Source organism: Durio zibethinus, chromosome 1 (assembly GCF_047325235.1).
Source record: "Durio zibethinus cultivar Kanyao isolate XHJ-2024 chromosome 1, ASM4732523v1, whole genome shotgun sequence".
In the NCBI taxonomy this organism is placed as follows: domain Eukaryota; kingdom Viridiplantae; phylum Streptophyta; class Magnoliopsida; order Malvales; family Malvaceae; genus Durio; species Durio zibethinus.
Genome location: NC_143162.1, coordinates 3,359,122 through 3,377,762, shown reverse-complemented (window position 1 = coordinate 3,377,762; position 18,641 = coordinate 3,359,122). Strand labels below are relative to the sequence as shown.

General features: G+C 35.8%; 3 protein-coding genes across 5 annotated transcripts; 2 read left to right on the top strand and 1 right to left on the bottom strand.

The window, feature by feature from the left end:
* The first annotated feature begins 519 nt into the window (after window positions 1-519).
* Window positions 520-10,569, top strand: LOC111311687 (putative UDP-N-acetylglucosamine--peptide N-acetylglucosaminyltransferase SPINDLY). Of its 2 annotated transcripts, XM_022911286.2 has the most exons (18): window positions 520-857; window positions 1,652-2,085; window positions 2,189-2,350; window positions 2,517-2,692; window positions 2,811-2,886; window positions 3,886-4,014; window positions 4,183-4,302; window positions 4,388-4,456; window positions 4,539-4,620; window positions 4,803-4,897; window positions 5,270-5,334; window positions 6,191-6,389; window positions 6,684-6,878; window positions 7,113-7,207; window positions 7,317-7,452; window positions 7,545-7,762; window positions 9,199-9,326; window positions 9,579-10,569. In XM_022911286.2, the coding sequence occupies exons 2-18, from the start codon at window positions 1,678-1,680 to the stop codon at window positions 10,004-10,006; spliced, it is 2,781 nt and encodes a 926-aa protein (XP_022767021.1). In that variant the 5' UTR covers window positions 520-857; window positions 1,652-1,677; the 3' UTR covers window positions 10,007-10,569. The 2 variants fall into 2 exon arrangements, with proteins under 2 accessions (XP_022767021.1, XP_022767024.1); XM_022911289.2 differs by lacking the exons at window positions 2,517-2,692; window positions 2,811-2,886.
* LOC111311688 (mitochondrial fission protein ELM1-like) lies at window positions 7,641-17,831 on the top strand. 2 transcript variants are annotated; one of them, XR_002692659.2, is made up of 12 exons: window positions 7,641-7,762; window positions 14,004-14,279; window positions 14,469-14,631; window positions 14,779-14,845; window positions 15,000-15,096; window positions 15,528-15,677; window positions 15,792-15,918; window positions 16,569-16,681; window positions 16,784-16,847; window positions 16,940-17,001; window positions 17,132-17,240; window positions 17,442-17,679. XR_002692659.2 is itself a non-coding variant. In XM_022911293.2 (12 exons), the coding sequence occupies exons 2-12, from the start codon at window positions 14,097-14,099 to the stop codon at window positions 17,541-17,543; spliced, it is 1,269 nt and encodes a 422-aa protein (XP_022767028.2). In that variant the 5' UTR covers window positions 7,641-7,762; window positions 14,004-14,096; the 3' UTR covers window positions 17,544-17,831. The 2 variants fall into 2 exon arrangements, 1 of the variants encoding a protein (XP_022767028.2); XM_022911293.2 differs by having other exon boundaries at window positions 16,940-17,033; window positions 17,442-17,831.
* LOC111311689 (Cyclophilin-like peptidyl-prolyl cis-trans isomerase family protein) lies at window positions 11,097-14,005 on the bottom strand. The gene is made up of 6 exons (XM_022911296.2): window positions 13,704-14,005; window positions 13,495-13,590; window positions 13,342-13,403; window positions 12,884-13,017; window positions 11,835-11,919; window positions 11,097-11,310 (listed from the first exon to the last, which is right to left on the bottom strand). Exons 1-6 carry the CDS (start codon window positions 13,773-13,775, stop codon window positions 11,265-11,267), a joined length of 495 nt encoding a protein of 164 aa, XP_022767031.1. The 5' UTR covers window positions 13,776-14,005; the 3' UTR covers window positions 11,097-11,264.
* Window positions 17,832-18,641: the final 810 nt, after the last annotated feature.

The window sequence follows — 18,641 nt, the reverse complement described above, 5'->3', positions numbered from 1 at the left end:
TCTATAAATTTATATTTAAAAGAGAGTGAAAGTTTTGGATCTTTTAATTAAAGAAAAAAAAAGATAAATCACCTAAAAAAGAAAAAGAGAATTATAAGAAGAAAGAAAATTTTAAAATAGATATTATTTTTGCAAATATTTATGATTTAGAATAATTATTTTTAAAATTAGTCAAATATAAATATTTATTTAAAAATATATATATATTGGTACTTCCCCAGTTATATAGTTAAAAAGGTGACAAGCTTATAATTATGCCGTGTTTACGTTTTACATTAATCCTTGTTGTTTTTTGTCCTTAAAAAAAAAAAAAGGAAAAACCAAAATACAACAAAGAAATTTTCTTGACATCCCAAACCGACATTGATGCATAAAACTTGGAAAGCCCCAGACTGAATCGAGCTGCAGCCATGAGCCATTGAAGAAGTATAGTGGTAAAAGATGCAAATATAAAGGAAAAGCAGGGCTAAGAAACAAAGTCCTCTGTCCTTATTATGCCCCAAAAATGTTGTAATTAACGAGCAGAGACAGCAGCATGGGCTCTTCTCTCTCTCTCTCTCTCTCTCTCTCTCTCAGTTTGGGAGACATCGAACCCCAACGCCACCTCCCCACTTGTCTGTTTGAGAAACGAGAGGGTGCCCTCCTTCAAAGCTACCATTTTTCTTATTTTCTTGGTTCTTAATCTACAACTGACCCTTTTTTTCTTTGTTTCTTAAACTTGGACTAACTCAGTCTTATTCTTAAATCACACACACTTTTTTTCTTATCCTACACCCATCTTTACCTATTTCTTTTTGGGTGGTTTTTGAAATTAGCTATGCTTGGATGGTTTGGGGCAAAATTTGGTTGCTTCAGAAGTAAGTATTAAATCCTTATTCTTTTTGTTTCGTTTGGTTTTTATTTTGGTTTTGCTTGTTGGGTCTGTGAAGTTGCATTTTTTTAATCAGAAAAACCCTAAATATTTTATTTTTGGTTGATTTAAGTTTCAAGCTTTTCTGGGTTTTAAAGTGGAATTATTAGTTTGTTTATTTATTAGGGTTTTAAGGTTTTTGGGGCTATGATCAGTTTGCTAAAAATGGAGTGGCTACTTGGATCATTTTGGTTTACCTAGGTTTCAATTTGTTTTTTTTGAAGTGATTAAAATGATGCAAAGCCATTTTTTCTTTAATGGTATTATTTTGTTGAGTTGCAGGAGCCCTTGGTTGAGATTTAGTTTGGTTAGGGTCCTTGATAAGTAAATTTCACCTTACTTTCATTTCCCATTTTTGTCAATTATTATAATTTCTGGTTGAACCGGAAAAAGGATTAGATTTTCAGTGAAATCGGTCAAATTACTTGTCTTGCTGGTGTATGGATCACATGCAATCAATTGCTGGATTAAAATCTTAAAACTTTATTTGTGGTTCATTACTGAATTAACTTTTAAGATATCAATATATCATGTGGTGAGAAAAGCATTCAAATTGTGTTCGAAACCATAAAAATAGATTTTGGGTTAAAATAATCAATTTAGGAGACTCTCACTTATCACTTGTAATTTTCGGAAATTTATATTATAATTAATTTTTTAATCATGTTTGAAATTATATTATAAAAGAAGTCACCTTTTCAAGATTAATAATTTTTGCTATCTTTGATTATATTTGTAAAGAAACGTGAGATTATAGTACTACCTAGATGGCCTGGAACGAGAGAGATGTAAATGGGAGAGAGAGGGGCCTGATTGCAGAAAATGGTTTCTTAAAAGAACCATGGTCTTCTCCCGGTCCAAATATTTCAACAGCTGGTGTTACTTCAACGCAAAAGGCATTTGAAGGGAAAGGTGCTCTTTCTTATGCTAACATTCTTCGGTCCAGGAACAAGTTTGTCGACGCCCTTGCCATATATGATAGTGTATTGGAGAAAAATAGTGGGTGTGTTGAAGCCCACATTGGAAAAGGGATATGCCTGCAGATGCAGAACATGGGAAGGCCTGCTTTTGAGAGCTTTGCAGAAGCCATCAGGTTGGAACCTCAGAATGTTTGTGCTCTCACTCACTGTGGTATACTATACAAAGATGAAGGTCGTCTGGTAGATGCTGCTGAGGTATGCACTTGAGATTTTTAACCGTTAATTGTGTTTGGCTTATTGATTAGTGGTTCATTTGTGGGTTTCTGCAATTTGAGTCTACACCTTTTTACTTGTGCAGTCTTATCAAAAAGCTCTGAGAGCAGACCCTTCATATAAACCCGCTGCAGAATGCCTAGCCATTGTTCTAACTGATTTGGGAACCAGCTTAAAGCTTGCTGGCAATACACAGGAGGGAATTCAGAAGTATTATGAAGCTCTTAAAATAGATCCGCACTATGCTGTAATCTCATTCTCTCTCATTCATCCATTAGGAATCGTAGTTGTAGTTAAAATTTTGTACATGCAGTCATGGTCTTTCCAATTTCTATTTTCTCAATTTGTGCTGTTATATTGTCTTCCTTTTTACATTGAGTATATATTTAAATCCTTATACCTAATTTATACAGCCTGCATACTATAACCTTGGCGTTGTCTATTCTGAGATGATGCAATATGACATGGCCCTTAGTTGCTATGAGAAGGCTGCAATGGAGAGACCTATATATGCTGAAGCATATTGCAACATGGGTGTCATTTATAAAAACCGCAGTGACTTGGAATCTGCCATTGCCTGTTATGAGAGGTTGTATGCAGTTAGTTGCTTAACCTTGTTGTCTGCTGGGCCTCACATGTAGTTGGCTTATTTGAGTGGTGTCTCCATCTTTACTGATGCTCTCTTTGCTTGACTATTTTATTACCAGGTGTCTAGCTGTGTCCCCTAACTTTGAAATTGCAAAAAATAATATGGCAATTGCCTTGACAGATTTGGGAACAAAGGTGCTTTCTCCCCCTCGTTATATTAAATAGCATCATCGATTGATCATTTCCTAGTTTTATTTTTGAATTTTTTCATGACCTTTAGCCTAAAGCTTACAGGACGCTTATTTTTCTGAAAATTGGCCGGTTAAACACTTGAGGACTATATGGCTCTGTCAACCTGTGTCCTACTCTTGTACAGACATCTCTACAAAGAATTTGGCTCTTTTCTCCGAAAAGACTAAATAAATTCTGGAGGAGGCTATTGCATTTCTGAAAGAAAGTTATACTCCTATAATATTATTATCTTTGCTCATTTATCATCATCTATGGTTTGGACTATAACAAATTGGGCATTTGTTGGTTGCAGAATATTTGTGTTTGACGTTATGAGATATAGTTTGACAACATATTGTCTCTGTAGTCTAGATTTTTGTAGGTTTCTGTCTTCAAGATGTGGTATAAGTGCCTAGCCAGAAGCTTGTAAAACCATGTTTTTAGGTTTCCGACCGGCAAAGCATCAAATACATGTATATGTCAATCAAACTGCTTAGAGCTTAGAATTCAGATTACATGTTTGCATTTCTGTTGTTTCAAACAAATTAGATTATCTTCAGTCGCTTCTATCCTGTTTGACATCCTGAGAACCAGAAGCATTTAAACTGTGATCGATGTAGACAACTTATAACAGAAAAATATAGGGGCTGTAGGTCAGATATTTGAATAGTGCCCTTCTAATCATGGTATCTGGAACTATGATCGACAAACACAAGTATCTTAAGATACTATTTGCTCTCCACACAATAGATTTGGTTTTGGCACCTGTAATTGTTTGCGGAATCTTTTATCATATTCTGTTCATTCTTTAACTAACATTCACATTAGATCAAAATGCTTTCTGGCATCATTGGCAACTCTTATTGACTTGTTTGTGGAAGTCAGTCACTTTGTGCTTTATTTATGATAAGTAACTTCTCAGTTTTTCTTTCCCTGATTTTGCATTCAGTGATGTCTGTTCAGGTTAAGTTGGAGGGAGACATTAACCAAGGTGTGGCATTTTACAAGAAGGCTTTGTATTATAATTGGCACTATGCAGATGCTATGTATAATCTTGGGGTTGCTTATGGTGAAATGCTGAAGTTTGATATGGTAAGTAATTACTTAAGATTTATTTTCTTGGAAGTGCACAATTCTCTTTGGGGAACTGGATTTCTATTTGTCATTAATGGTAAAAGTTTTTTGTATACACTCTTAGTAATTAGTTCCTGCAATGTTTGCATCAGATAATAATCTAACTTCCAATTTTTGTTTGAGCAGGCAATTGTGTTCTATGAACTTGCTTTCTACTTCAACCCCCATTGTGCAGAGGCATGCAACAATTTAGGAGTAATATACAAAGATAGAGACAACCTTGATAAAGCTGTAGAGTGTTATCAGGCAATGTTTGACACTCTGTAACATTTTAAGCTTTCGTTCTCTACTGCCTTCCATGATCTTCATCATTAATCGTATCTTCTTGCAGTTGGCTTTGTCAATCAAACCAAACTTCTCTCAGTCGTTGAACAACCTTGGTGTTGTCTACACAGTTCAGGTTTGAAGTGGAATTTTAGATCTAACTGTTATACATGACTATGTCTCAAACAGTGATTGACTACGTGCTTACTAATTGGCAGGGTAAAATGGATGCTGCTGCTAGCATGATCGAGAAAGCTATCATTGCCAATCCCACATACGCAGAAGCATATAATAATTTAGGTTTTGCTTTTGCTTCTTAGTTCTTATGATGTTTCGAAATCTATGATTGTTTCTGGGACACCTTGTACATGCCATCGCTCTTTACCTTCACAGATACATAATCTTGCGTCAAATGTTTTGGGAAATAATTTCTTTTTTTTTTATATATTTTTTAATTTATTCTCCATGTCTTATTTGTTCAGGGGTTCTTTACAGAGATGCTGGCAATATATCCATGGCTATTACAGCTTATGAGCAATGCCTTAAGATAGATCCAGATTCTCGTAATGCAGGACAGGTACCATTCCATGAATCTTATATAGTTTAAATAGTAATTGCTTGCTAAGAGACAATTCATGCAATCAAAAACAAAAAGAACAAGAGAAAAAATTAAGTGCAGGATAAGTTCTGTCACTTGAAATGTCTATTCACCTTAAATTCCCTTTTTCCACCCCATAATGTTATTTGATATGACACTTTGGAGTTTTAGTTACCTTGGAGCTTCTTTGGTTCTTTCATGACTAATTGACTATATTTATGTCCCCTATAAAATAAATAGACAAAAAACTGGAAAAAGAAAGTTCTAGTATGCATGCTTTGAAAATGCTTCAGCTCTTCCTATTTTTTGATTGATCCCTTTTGTTTGTATCATATTTCACATTGTTTGCAGAACCGGCTCTTGGCAATGAACTACATAAATGAAGGAGATGATGATAAACTTTTTGAGGCTCACAGGTTTAATTGAACTCCTATCACCATAACTTGTATTTAATGTCAATTTCTTGTTAATATCATTCTAATATTTAGTTGTCATTACTAATAATTTGTGGCCTTCCTGGGAGCATTCAAGAAAATCATATGAACTAATTGCATGTCTTTCTATTAGCTGCATCACTACAAATATTCTTCTCGCTATTTTTGGGTTATGATCTTTAGTTAGTTTATTTCTTATCTACTTGTTCATTTTGTATAGGTATGAGCTAATTCATAGTGAAAAACTGTTAAATATTGAACCATATTCTATTTGCCGTGCCAGAATCCTGCTTTGAGCAATGGCTTCTTTGTCATAATTGTTTGCTTTAGAAATGCACTTTTGCTTACTGTTTAAGCCTTTTATCTGATGCAGTTCTTTCCCATGCAACATGTAAATGCATACTTTTAGGCCATAATGCCAACTTTCTTTCTAATTCCCTTGTTGTATTTTTGTCGTGAAAAGTAGAATGTATCTTGAAAGGCCTAAACAGATCCATAAATTGAAACTTTGGGGGATCCAGAGTTTTAGAAAGAAATGGATAATGAAGGCAGTAGCTTCATATTAAGTGTAGTTATGATATCTCCAGTATCCTGCTATGTATGACCTAAACAGATGCCAAAAGAAAGATTTGAATTACCTTTTTTACTTTCCCTCTTAGACCTTTTTTTTGATTTTATGACCTGTTTGATCATTTATTCATTTGTTGGCTTCATGTTTGACAATTTATATATACATACAAGTTACCTTCTTCCTAAAACTGGTTGAAATTTATATTATCTTTGACAATCTTAAACTTGGCTTTCTTGGGGCTTTCTAAATTGGATTTCTCAAAAACAGGGACTGGGGAAGGCGATTTTTGAGGTTATATCCACTATACAATTCATGGGACAACCCAAAAGATCCAGAACGACCTCTTGTGATTGGATATATTTCTCCAGATTATTTTACTCATTCTGTGTCTTATTTCATTGAAGCCCCTCTTATTTATCATGACTATGGGAATTACCAGGTGGTTGTGTATTCAGCGGTAGTGAAGGTACTAATGCTTCGGATATATTTATCACAATTTCTTAATGCTTTTTTCAGCAACCATCATCTATAATCCTACAGATATTAGAGTATTTCTTTGCATGTTTAGTTGATATCTTCCCTTTTCAAGACCAAAGACAAATTTCAATACCATTATAGATGTGTATAAGTTACTAAAAATTCTGGAACTATGACTTTGGATATTGTATTATTACAAACAATTTAATAAATGTGGTATCTTCTTTGTTTCTATGATGGACTATGTCTTTCTTTCTGAACTCACATTCTTATAATTTTGCAGGCGGATGCAAAAACTAATAGATTTAGGGAAAAAGTCATGAAAAAGGGTGGGGTATGGAGAGATATATATGGTATTGATGAAAAGAAGGTTGCAAGCATGGTTAGAGATGATAAAATTGACATCTTGGTAGAGCTTACTGGTCATACAGCCAACAATAAATTGGGAACCATGGCATGTCGACCGGCACCTGTTCAGGTATGCTTAAGGTACCATTTTTTCGTTTTCTTTTAACTATTTCCTGTTTATGTTATTCTGTCATCAATGGAACTAAAAGAATTCTCATAACAGAAGAAATCTTTTAGAGTGTAATTTGAGTTGATTTTTGGGTGTTTGGTTTATGCATGGTGATTTTGCTTTTGTGGTAAGCTTGATATGGTAGACTAGGCGTTTTCTAGATCTCTCTGATTTCTGTCATAATTTTTACTGTAGGTGACTTGGATTGGCTACCCCAATACTACTGGTTTGCCAACTATTGATTACCGAATAACTGATTCACTTGCAGATCCTCCTGGTACAAAACAGAAGTAGGTCCTGTTTTTACTTTATCCGACCTCATTTTTCAGTTAGAATTATTGTGTTAGAGATGATATGCAAATTTATTTCTACTTAGAAAATAATCCTACCCAATGGCAGGCATGTTGAGGAGTTAGTTCGACTACCAGAATGCTTCCTTTGTTATACTCCTTCCCCGGAGGCTGGACCTGTTTCACCAACTCCTGCTCTTTCCAATGGCTTCATTACGTTTGGTAGCTTCAATAATCTGGCAAAGGTACTGTTTGGTAACTGTAACCTAAAGTTAAACCATATATTTCTAATTTTTTATAGCATTCATCATTAACCTCTTATTTGAACCTTTATCAGATAACACCCAAGGTATTGCAAGTTTGGGCAAGGATATTATGTGCTGTCCCAAACTCCCGTCTTGTGGTAAAATGCAAGCCATTTTGTTGTGACAGTGTTAGGCTGAAATTTCTTACAACACTAGAGCAGCTGGGTTTAGAATCTCTCCGTGTTGATCTTCTCCCTCTAATTCTTCTTAATCATGGCCACATGCAAGCTTATTCTCTTATGGACATCAGGTAAAATTTAATTGCATTCGTTGTGTTATTGGCAACTAAGTTTTCTTTTTCCTTTTTTTCTCCTTATCTATCTTCCCATTTTTTCTGCATCATTGTTCCTGGTGTTATCTCTTATTTTCTCTACTTTTTTATTCGGCTGTTCTCTTTAGATTTTACTCATCTCCATCTCATCTTGATTTGTCGCTTCCCTAGTTTAAAACCATGAAAGCCACTTGTTGTAAAGCTTTTTGCTTCATTATTAGACTTTAGAAAGGTGAATAACAGAGATAATTGGTAGGCTGGGCTTTTTGCTATAGCCAGTTAGGATTTTCCTAATTTGTTGGGAAACATGATTGTTAGCACACCTGAAATAGCCCTGTGCAATCAATATTGGGTGATGCTTATCAGCACATGGGGCATAAGGGAACTCAAGGTACCAGGTTTGTTGAAATCTGAAATTTGCGGTTCAGTACAATCAGTACTGTTAAGATATTAACAAGCATTGATCCTGAGGAAAAATGGTTTAAATCTTGGCCTTTGAGTGATAGAAAGACTTGGATACTTCTTGCTATTTTCTTAAAAGTTTGAGTTTTCTATGGACTCTGGTGTGTGACCCATCAATTGTTATGTCAATAGCCAGTGTTTGTGTGACCCATCAATTGTTATGTCAATAGCCAGTGTTTACCAAGTGTTATGTGTGATCTGTCCTTTTGTTTGAGTTTACCTAGTGTATATGTTACGGGTCAAGACTTAAGCTCCGAACCCACGCGGCTCCGAGACCCGAGCATCCACTCATCCGACGTCCCAGATCAGCCTGACCATCACGGTTCACACCCTTGTGAGGTATTGTCCGCTTTGGCCTCTTGTCCTCACGGTTTTGTCGTACAAAAGGCGCCTCACAAGGCGGAGGTAGTGTAAACCCTTTTATACTCCTGGGACCCTCCTATTATGTTCAATGTGGGATTCAGGACTTTTCCTTAGGTCTTTGACATTCTCTCCTACCCAACCTCGTGACGCCCTCGTCACGGAGGCTGGCCACTCTGCAGACCTCCCTCGAGGCGCTTGGCGTGGATCGAATGGTTTAGGCCTGGCTCTGATACCACTTGTCATGGGTCGAGATTTAAGCTCCGAACCCGTGCAGTTCCGAGACCCGGGCATCCACTCATCCGGCGTCCCAGATCAGTCTGACCGTCACGGTTTACACCCTTGTGAGGTATTGTCCGCTTTGGTCTCCTGGCCTCACGGTTTTGTCCTACAAAAAGCGCCTCACAAGGAGGAGGTAGTTTAAATCCTTTTATATCCCAATAACCTTCCTATCATGTTTTATGTGGGATTCAAGACTCTTCTTTAGGTCCGTGACATATATATTAGGCAGTAATTCATTTTTCTGTTGGTCAAAGTGGTTTCTAATTACATCCTTTTTAGACGTCCTAAATTCTGTTACATATCTTATGTAGTTTGGACACTTTTCCATATGCTGGAACAACGACTACGTGTGAATCACTATACATGGGAGTGCCATGTGTTACCATGGCTGGTTCAGTACATGCTCACAATGTTGGTGTCAGTCTTCTCAGCAAAGTTGGTAATGAGCTTCACCTTTTCACGTTAATATCTATTAAGTATCTTTTTTTGTCTGGCTTCTGATTATATGTCCTTTGGCCTTTTTATTATTTTTCCTTCGGGTTTTTCACTCCGACATACCTATCATTCAAATTATTTAAACATTTCAGTCAGGACTTCTCTTAATGTTGGTTGAGGATGTTTTTATTTTAATCTTTTGTGATTTACATGCCACTGGATAAATGATGTTGCACTCTTGGTACTTACAATGTAGGGTTAGGACATCTGATAGCCAAAAATGAAGATGAATATGTCCAGTTGGCACTACAACTGGCCTCAGACGTCACTGCTCTCCATAACCTGAGAATGAGTCTTCGGGACCTTATGTCTAAGTCTCCTGTATGTGATGGACAGAACTTTATCAGTGGTTTGGAGGCAAAATATCGTACCATGTGGCACAGTTACTGCAAGGGTGATGTCCCATCTTTACAGTCTATGGAAATGTTACAAAGACAGGGTGTTCCTGAAGATCTAACTATCAAAACAGTGGAACCAGAAAGGGTCACAACCTCAAAAGATACCTCCCCTGGGTCAGTCAAGTCTAATGGATTTAATCAGGTTCCATTGCCAATGCTGAATCTCACTAGTGAAGAGAACGGGAGTCAGTTGAACCAGACTACAAATTTAGGCAAGCAGAGCTGACATCATAATTTTTGGTGCATATGTAGCATTTTGGTGGTTCCTTAAACTTTGAAACGAAGTCATTACCTTCGTGGGGACAATCCTCCTGTAAGGTACAACTATTATGACAATATCCACATGAATTGAGGCTGGTGGATAACTATGGTCGCAACTCCATATTACCTTCAATAATATTCCATTTTTTTTTGGGAGAAAGAAAGGCGGCGGAAATGAGTAAAAATATGATTTTGCTGTGTTCCTTTGAGAAGAATAGCGGATTGGGAAGAGATTATGAGCTACTGATATAGATACCTGAATTGCTGTCGCATTTTTCTCCCCTGTACTAGAATTGTAGAAATTTAGCCCTGGTTAGTATATTTCGAGGACAGTTTTTGTGTTTGCTTTAGCGCGGCTCGTGTTTTAGTGGTTTTGATAGTGGCATTGCTGGTTGGCTTGCTGGAAGGAGGTGTTATAATATAATTTCATGTTTTAATGTCATCCCATAAACTCAAATTTTGATGGAACAGAACAGCCTAATCATCAGGCCTTTTTATTATTCAACAGCCTCAACTTGTACCTTTCAATTCCCTTGTGGCTAAAGTCAGAAATCGGTTTGTTTGTTTGCTTGGAATGTTTAATGAGCACTGCAAATTCTAGCTGACAACCTGAAAATGGGGTAGCCATCAATGCAAATTTCCCTTTGTAGTTAATGCTGACGTTTTTGGGTCTTGGGAGTTGATTATGCTGCGAGCCATAAAATTTCTCTTGCCTTGTTACGAGAAAGGTATAGCCATGAACGTAGAGTTACCTCAAATAAGGTGAACTGATCGAGACATTATGCAATGCAAATGGGGAGTTGCAGTTAGCATGATAAAGCTAATGATAATCGAATTCTTTTCATTTAGGTGAGCCTCGTAACGACCTCAAGTATATATATCTAGCATTTATAATACAAATGGGAGACAGGAATGCATGGAGAATAGCCAAGCTTGGTAATCCCTGCATCCACAGACAACCCTGCTGCAAGAGATGACAATAGGCTGCTGGGCAAAAGTCCAAAGTCAGAAATGCCATTCAAATACAAAGAAAGCAGATAAGACGAACGTAATGATAAACTCCAAAGAAATGCCGGTAGTTATTTCTTCATTGTTTTACTCCTTTCAGTTAAAAACAACTCTAATTCAATGTACAACACATTTATGAATGATCTGGTTCCAAAACAGTCATGGAAAACAAGGCATTTCTTAGCACTAAAATTTGCATTTTGCCAGCTCCGGTGCTAATCTTTGACAGAAGTCCGTAATATCTTCACATCATGAATGGGTCTGCATTAACAGGGAAAAACAGCAAAACATGAATTCATCTAAATGTTGAAGTCCTTAGGAGCAACTTCCAATAGAATAAAGTTTAGTAGTTAGTTGAGTGTTTGAACCGTAGAGCATTAGAAAATCAAATGAGATTGGGGGCATGCCTTGGCTAGGGGTCGCAATCCCTGTTGCAATATACGTGCAATAACTAATAAGATTTAGGTCAACCTAAGATGACCGTTTAGTTAATCCTCTTGAATCGCTCAACCCAAAGACAACTTGTTTATTAAATAGGTAACCTAGTAACAAATTTTTAAGTAAGTCATTTAAGGTTGACTTGAAATGGATCTGATTCTTTTAACTCATGAATTTACAAAATCATGCTTTCAAGTGGTTGACAAAACCAAGTTATAAATTCCCTTTTCCAATAATTTGGAAAGAAAATTCCAATTAAGTTCAAAAAGTAACACATTCCATTTGTTCTAAATTGAGGCAAAAATAAAGTTAAAAAATTTTAAAAAGCATAAGAGTAAAGAACTTACCGGTCATTGCTGTCAGTTTGGACACTGCCAAGCCTCTTGATAATTTCCATTCCCCTACATACTCTTCCAAATATTGTGTGTTTACCTGTAGACAAAATCGTCAGTCAAAGCATTACACATGAGGAAACTCCATGAGATCATTAGCTAAAGAACGGCAACTACATGGTATTAAATTGTGCAAATACAAGAAACACAGCATAAGGGAGAGAATGAGCTCAAAGTTCTCATACCAAAACTCAATGATTTATGTTTCTTACATGAAACAACCTAAAAATTACCACAAGGAAGAAGGATGCATAAAGGAAATACCATTCAGCAGAAGAAAATTGTTTTCATCGTCTCAATTTATGTATTTGGTTTGGCCCTCAAGGTCAAAGGTATAGTTAAACAACTTATTGATCCAAAGCAAATCAAAGAAAATGGAAAACCCCTAAAAACATCAACTAACCTCAACTGCCTTTGCCTTTTTTTCCGCAAGCTCTAAAAATTTTACTGTTATCAATGATAAGCAGTACAATAGCCTCAGAATTAGTTCAGGATGAGAGTCTACCCCAAATAGGTTGGACTAATTGGCCTCGACACCAGTCCAACCCAGTTCATGGACAATTTTTCACAGAAGTCTAACAACCTCAATAATTTCTAAAATGGTTTGAGGCTCTGCTCCCAATAAGTTGGGCAGCCAATTGACCTTGTTACAATTCCAATTTGATTCACAGATAAATTATCTAATAATAGTGACCATCATCTTAGAACTTTAATAGCTTTTAGCTTTCAAATTAATAAAACTTATATTTTCAAACAATATGTGATTTCTAAAACAAAGGTATCATGGAATCTACAAGTACAAGCATAAAATTACAGTTGGCAATGACATTTCACATAAGAAATCATAACATTATGCAGCTAATAACAGAAAAAAAATCTTGATATTAAAAAAGAAAGATTAATATTGCCACTAGCTAGGTTTTGTGAAATCCACAGATTTCAACAATTCCTTCCAGAGATTGACCAAATAATTCTTATTGTAACTATGAAGAAAACATCATTACCATCTAAAGACGGTGCTGGTGACAAAGTAATGAAAAACTGACTTCCATTTGTATTCGGACCAGCATTAGCCATAGATAAAATACCAGCTCCAGTATGCTTTAATTCAGACCTTATCTCATCATCAAATACAGGACTAAAAGAAAAAACAAAAACAAAAATCAGTAATTAAAATCTAAAGTAGAAATTTCACTTCTCTATATAATAAAACACCACCAAAACTGCCATCGATTGAAGCAAAAAAATGCCAAAACAATATTAAAACATGTTAATAAAACTTTTACAATGTAACTTCCAGGGTTGAAATCCATAAGAAAAGCATCAGATTTTATCACATTAAATAAATAAGAAAAAGAATCATGGGTAGTCTCCAATATCAATTATGAAAAGTCCACAAACCAAAAAAAAAAAAAAAAGATTCAGCTCTCAGTAACTAATGTTAAAAGAAAAAAAAACATACCCATAAATAGATTCTCCACCTTTTCCAGTCCCAGTTGGATCCCCACCCTGAACTATAAAATCCTACATCATAACAACCAAAGACAGGTTATAAAAACTAGTTACACAAAAAACCAATGAGAAAAATTAAAAAGAACAAAGAAAAAAAAGAAACCTTGATAATTCTATGGAATTTGACATTGTCATAATAACCTCTCCTGGAAAGTTCAATAAAGTTCCTACAGGTTCTTGGTGCATGCTTGTAATATAGCTGAAAAACCCAGTAACAAACACAAGAAATAATAAAAAAACAGGTTGAGCTAATGATTATAAACCCAATATATACTGAAGCATACTCAGTTAAAAAAAAAAGCTGCGTTTTACCTCAACAGTGAAAGACCCCATGGAGGTTTCTAGAGTAACCTCTGGTGGACCTCCCTCTGAACTTGCCCACATCTTTCAAATAGAAAAAGAAGGGTTTTGTACAGACAACGATTTCAGTTTCAGAGGACAGGAACTTCGAAAGAAGCAGAAAGTAATTTTAAAGGAGAATACATAAGATTACTTGGGCTGGGTCCTGATAGTTTTAAAATGGGCTTTCATTCTACAACTCGGGCCGTAAAGCTTCCAACTTTTCATTTATCTTTCATGTTCCAAACAAAAAAATAAATGTTTTTCTTTCAGGTGCCAAAATACTAGACTTCTTTTGGCTGTTTCTTGAAAAGAACAAAGATTTTGTTCAAGTACGAAGTAACTGGATTATTTCAGAGGCGGCTCATGAGACCCATCAGGCTTCCTAAACCGCCCATAGGACGGAGGAGCACGGCTGAGGTGTTCGAAGGTGGGATTTATGAGTCAATAAAACGGGTTGTTGTGATTGGAAATGGCTTCTCGGGAGCTGAGAATCAATGCATCGGTTTGGTTCGGGCTTTAGGCCTCTCGGGTCGTCATTCTTTATATGTAAGCTTCTCTTTGCATCTCTTCTTTTACTAGTTCATTTCAAAGTTCATTTTTTTTTTCTTTTTTGGTTTCTTGAACGTGTCCCAAGATTCAAATTTATGTAAAAGTACAGCTAAACAAAGCTATATGTGAGAAATGGGAAATTTGGATTATAATTATTTGTAGTATTTGTTTAATACTGTTATGCAGCGTGTTACAAGGCCAAGGGGAGGGATTAATGAATGGCTTCATTGGCTTCCAGTTTCTCTTCATAAAAAAGTGGATTATATTATAAGGCAAGTTTGCAGCTATTCGCGATTTCAAACGGAAGCTAGAGGGAATAAAGTGGTTCCTTTTTTAGTTCAAAATACTGGTAACCATGCTTTGAGCTCTCAATTAGTATATTTTTTTCATGTTATGGCACCAGAGATGGCACCCTTTTATGCTGAAAGGTTTTTGATTTGGCTAATTTGTTTTAGCCCCAAAAAATAAAGTTCATATGAGAATGGCTGTACTGCAGGCTTGTCCGATGTTCTAGAAGCTGATGCAAAACAAATTGCAATGATGGCCCGTGATACATTTGAGAAGTATATTCTTGTAACTTGAATTTCTTTGTTACTACTACTTTTTGTTGCACAAGGTGACAGTTGAAGTTGAAGCTATATGGTTTTGCATTCTAGTGGCAGTTCTTCCTCTTCTGATTAAATTATGTTATGTTTTTATTTTATTTTAACCTTTCAGGGATGGTCCTCTGTTGGTGGTTGCATCTGGTCGGGATACAATTTCTGTTGCAAGCTCCATTAAACGGTTAGCTACAGAAAATGTTTTTGTTGTTCAGGTTAAACTTTCTTTTCTCTGTTTTTTTAATCATATATTTGACTGTGATATTTCATTGGAGTTTCCATTATGTTGATACAAGGCAGTTGTATGTTTCCTGTGAAGTTATTCAACTGTTTATACTTTATTGACCTAGGTGATTTCATAGTTGGTTAAAACTTAAAAGGTGGTCAGAAGATTCGACCTTGTTATGCTCCTTTTCTGGATACATATTGACTTTCTTTTTTCTCATTAGAAAAATTCCAAGAAAAATGGCTTAAAATTACCAGCTATTGTTTATTCATTATGGTGGTAACAGTATGGTTTGTTTACATATTCCAGCTTTTCTCTATTTGTCCACATCTGTTATATTATCCTTGTGTTAGTTTTTTGCTTTTCAGATGCAAATACTGCAATATATGTTTCTAATTTTTTTTTTATTACATTTTTCAGATACAGCATCCACGGTCAAGGCTGAATAGATTTGATTTAGTGATCACTCCTCAGCATGATTATTATCCACTGACTCCTCAAGCGCAGAAACAAGTCCCTTGGTTTCTCCGGAGGTGGATAACTCCCTGTGAACCTCCTGATAGACGTGTGGTATGTATTTCAGTTGTAAAATACTCACCCAGAAGGGATCTGAGCATAGGAAAACCTTTTGGTGGCTATTAAATTTTAGCTGCCCTTGTTGTTGATTGTGGGTTGGAATATCAGGTTCTCACTGTAGGAGCTCTTCATCTGGCTGATTCTGCTACACTCAAAAGTGCTGCTTCTGTCTGGCATGATGAACTGGCACTGCTTGCAAAGCCCTTACTTGTTGTCAACATTGGAGGACCAACAAGTAATGTTTAGTGCATCATTGAATTTGTTATCATTTTGATTTATCATCTTTCCAAGGAGCTAATTTTTGTTGGATTTTGCAGTCATTTTATGTTAATTGGTACTTAATGATTTTTATTTTGATTGTAGTTAATTATACTTATAGTTCAAAACATATTAACATACCTTTGGATATGTAGGAATGTTGTTAGTTTGTAACATACTACTAAAGTATCCAATGACAGTTATTAAATAGAAAAGGATTTAAGCTCAATCACGTATCTACTAGCATCATGTTCTATTGTCATTGTTGAACTGAGTTTAAATCCTTTTTTTATTTATTGTCATATTTTTTCAGTTTTGATAGTGATCTGGGCAGAAGAATCTGATCAGTGAACTTGGTCAAATGGTCCAGTTGTCAAAAGCTGAATTTCTTTTAGTTATAATTTGATAGTGTCATAGGGCTATTTTTATTAAGCAAGCAGCTTTTTAATTGCTATTAGTATTAAAAAAAAATGTCATAGGGCTGTTTTTAATACGCATGCAGCATTTTAATTGCTATTAGTATATAAAAAGAAATGAATGATATCTTGTGCAAAATATCTACCATTCCACCTTTTAAACCTTATCTAGTAGTCTTACTATCATATGCTAAATCAAGACTTCACGCAGGCAGCTGCCAATATGGTGTGGATCTTGCAAAGCAGCTAACAGCTATGCTGCCGAATGTTCTTTGGAGTTGTGGCAGCGTCAGAATATCTTTCTCAAGAAGGACTCCTGAGAAGGTAAAAACACTTGAAAGTTTCTATTGTCAAATTTCTCAATGAGAACTTGTGTTTTGGTTTTCTAATGAGTACTCCGATTCTTCTTGGGAACTGAACTAATAGGTATCAAAAATCTTATTTAAGGAGTTTAGTACCAGTCCAAAGGTTTACATTTGGGATGGTGAAGGTAAACAGTTTCCAGTATTTCGAGAGATTTCCTTTCCCAAGTTTTCATGTGAACTAAATTTATTCACGCACGGATTGATGCTTGTTTTTTAGGTCCTAATCCACATATGGGACATCTAGCTTGGGCTGATGCTTTTGTTATAACAGCTGATTCGGTAAGCATGTTGAGTGAGGCTTGCACTACTGGGTAGGTCTGGAGTAGCATAACCAACCTCTTTTGATTAATTGTTTAATATTGTCCTTTTGAATCTAAGCATCCCTTGTTATAAATCTGCTGTGCTTCAGAAAACCGGTCTATGTTATAGGTGCTGAGAGATGTACATGGAAGTTTGCTGACTTCCAAAAGTCTCTGAGGGAACGAGGAATGGTTCGCCCTTTCACTGGCAAAGAGGATGTAAGTTATCTGATGCCTATAATGTTTCTTCCTGCTGATTTATTAAAGAAAGCGACCATAAGTTTTCTCTTGCAAGTGTAATTATCCTTGCCTTCTTTGCAGAATACCTCTAGAATAAAAGTTTGAATGCAATGAGCGTTCTGTGTAATAACAATGAGAAACTTGTAATTTTGCACGCCTGTTGATGTGTTTGTTTTACAGATTTCCAAGAGCTGGAGCTATCCACCATTAAATGACAGCGCAGAGGCTGCTAGCCAGGTGATGAAGGCACTTGCTGAGCGTGGATGGATGATACATACATAATCCAGCTTGTAACATTCGATTATTATCCAATGTTTTGCAATTGCTTTCATCCAGTTTTTACTGACAGTGATCTTATTGTGCACACATGTCCAAGGGCATACACATCATAAAAGTTTTTCTTTTTGTTTTTTCACAATTGATTTTGTCACGCCTTGTTTGTTGTTCAACAACTACAACTTTGAGCACAAAAACCTGTTATGAAAGGTAAAAGCAGACATGAATTCTACTGTAATCACCATATTTCTATCTAAATTCTAATCAATAGAATGATCACATTTTTTTTTTTTCTCCATCTCTGTTGAAATATAAAAGTTTGAACTGTACCATAGATGCATCATTAATTAATATTGGCTTCCCCTCTCTCCCCTGAATACTGATGTCTGGGAATGAAACAAGATCCTCCTCATGAAACACTTCAGAATGCAATGCTCATCCACTAACAGGGTCATTCGGATTTGACAATAATTTTGGCTTTGGCGGAAATTCAAGTTAAATTTGCAACATTCGAACTACTGAAAAAAACCTCTCTATTTGAAGCAATTTGTACCACCAGCAAATATTTTGTTTGGCATGAATCAACGTATGCTTGAAAGCTTCAACCTTCAAGTAACAAAGTTTTGAACATAATTGATCTTAAAACCTCACATTTCTCCCTCTTGTTATTTATGAGTAAATTATCTCGCGCGAATTAACAAAATCAGAACTCGACAGAAATGCATAAACAAGATTGCAGACAACCTTAAAGAATGCATTAATGGTGTATTTTCTGTGACAAAAAACCATACCTAAAGTCGCCAATCTTTGTTTTAGGCAACGACCCATTTTAGTGTTGTTGGATAAGGGAGGTCAGGTGGGTTTTAGTTGACTGATTAAGAGTAGAACACGCTTTTGTGAGTCGGTATTTTGTCATAGTTTTGTTTGGCTCAATTACAAATTCCTACTCCATATTCGTTATGTCGTATCAAGTCAAAGATATAGCTGTGAATGACCAAAACTTTGGTCTTGGAGCCTCTCAAACATTGAAATTGACTTTCAATTTCGTCTAATTCTGACTGAATAACTTCAGACATACTGATCCAAATCTATTAATCGACTGAG

Coding starts and splice junctions, on each gene's coding strand:
- LOC111311687 (XM_022911286.2), top strand. CDS start 1,678: ATGGCCTGGAACGAGAGAGATGTAAATGGGAGAGAGAGGGGCCTGATT. Junction 4,303..4,387: donor AAGCTGTAGAGTGTTATCAG/GCAATGTTTGAC, acceptor ATCTTCTTGCAG/TTGGCTTTGTCAATCAAACC. Junction 6,390..6,683: donor TGTATTCAGCGGTAGTGAAG/GTACTAATGCTT, acceptor ATAATTTTGCAG/GCGGATGCAAAAACTAATAG.
- LOC111311688 (XM_022911293.2), top strand. CDS start 14,097: ATGAGACCCATCAGGCTTCCTAAACCGCCCATAGGACGGAGGAGCACG. Junction 15,097..15,527: donor AAAATGTTTTTGTTGTTCAG/GTTAAACTTTCT, acceptor TACATTTTTCAG/ATACAGCATCCACGGTCAAG. Junction 15,919..16,568: donor CAACATTGGAGGACCAACAA/GTAATGTTTAGT, acceptor GACTTCACGCAG/GCAGCTGCCAATATGGTGTG.
- LOC111311689 (XM_022911296.2), bottom strand. CDS start 13,775: ATGTGGGCAAGTTCAGAGGGAGGTCCACCAGAGGTTACTCTAGAAACC. Junction 13,591..13,703: donor TGGGGTCTTTCACTGTTGAG/GTAAAACGCAGC, acceptor TGGGTTTTTCAG/CTATATTACAAGCATGCACC. Junction 13,018..13,341: donor GGTGGAGAATCTATTTATGG/GTATGTTTTTTT, acceptor TTTTTCTTTTAG/TCCTGTATTTGATGATGAGA.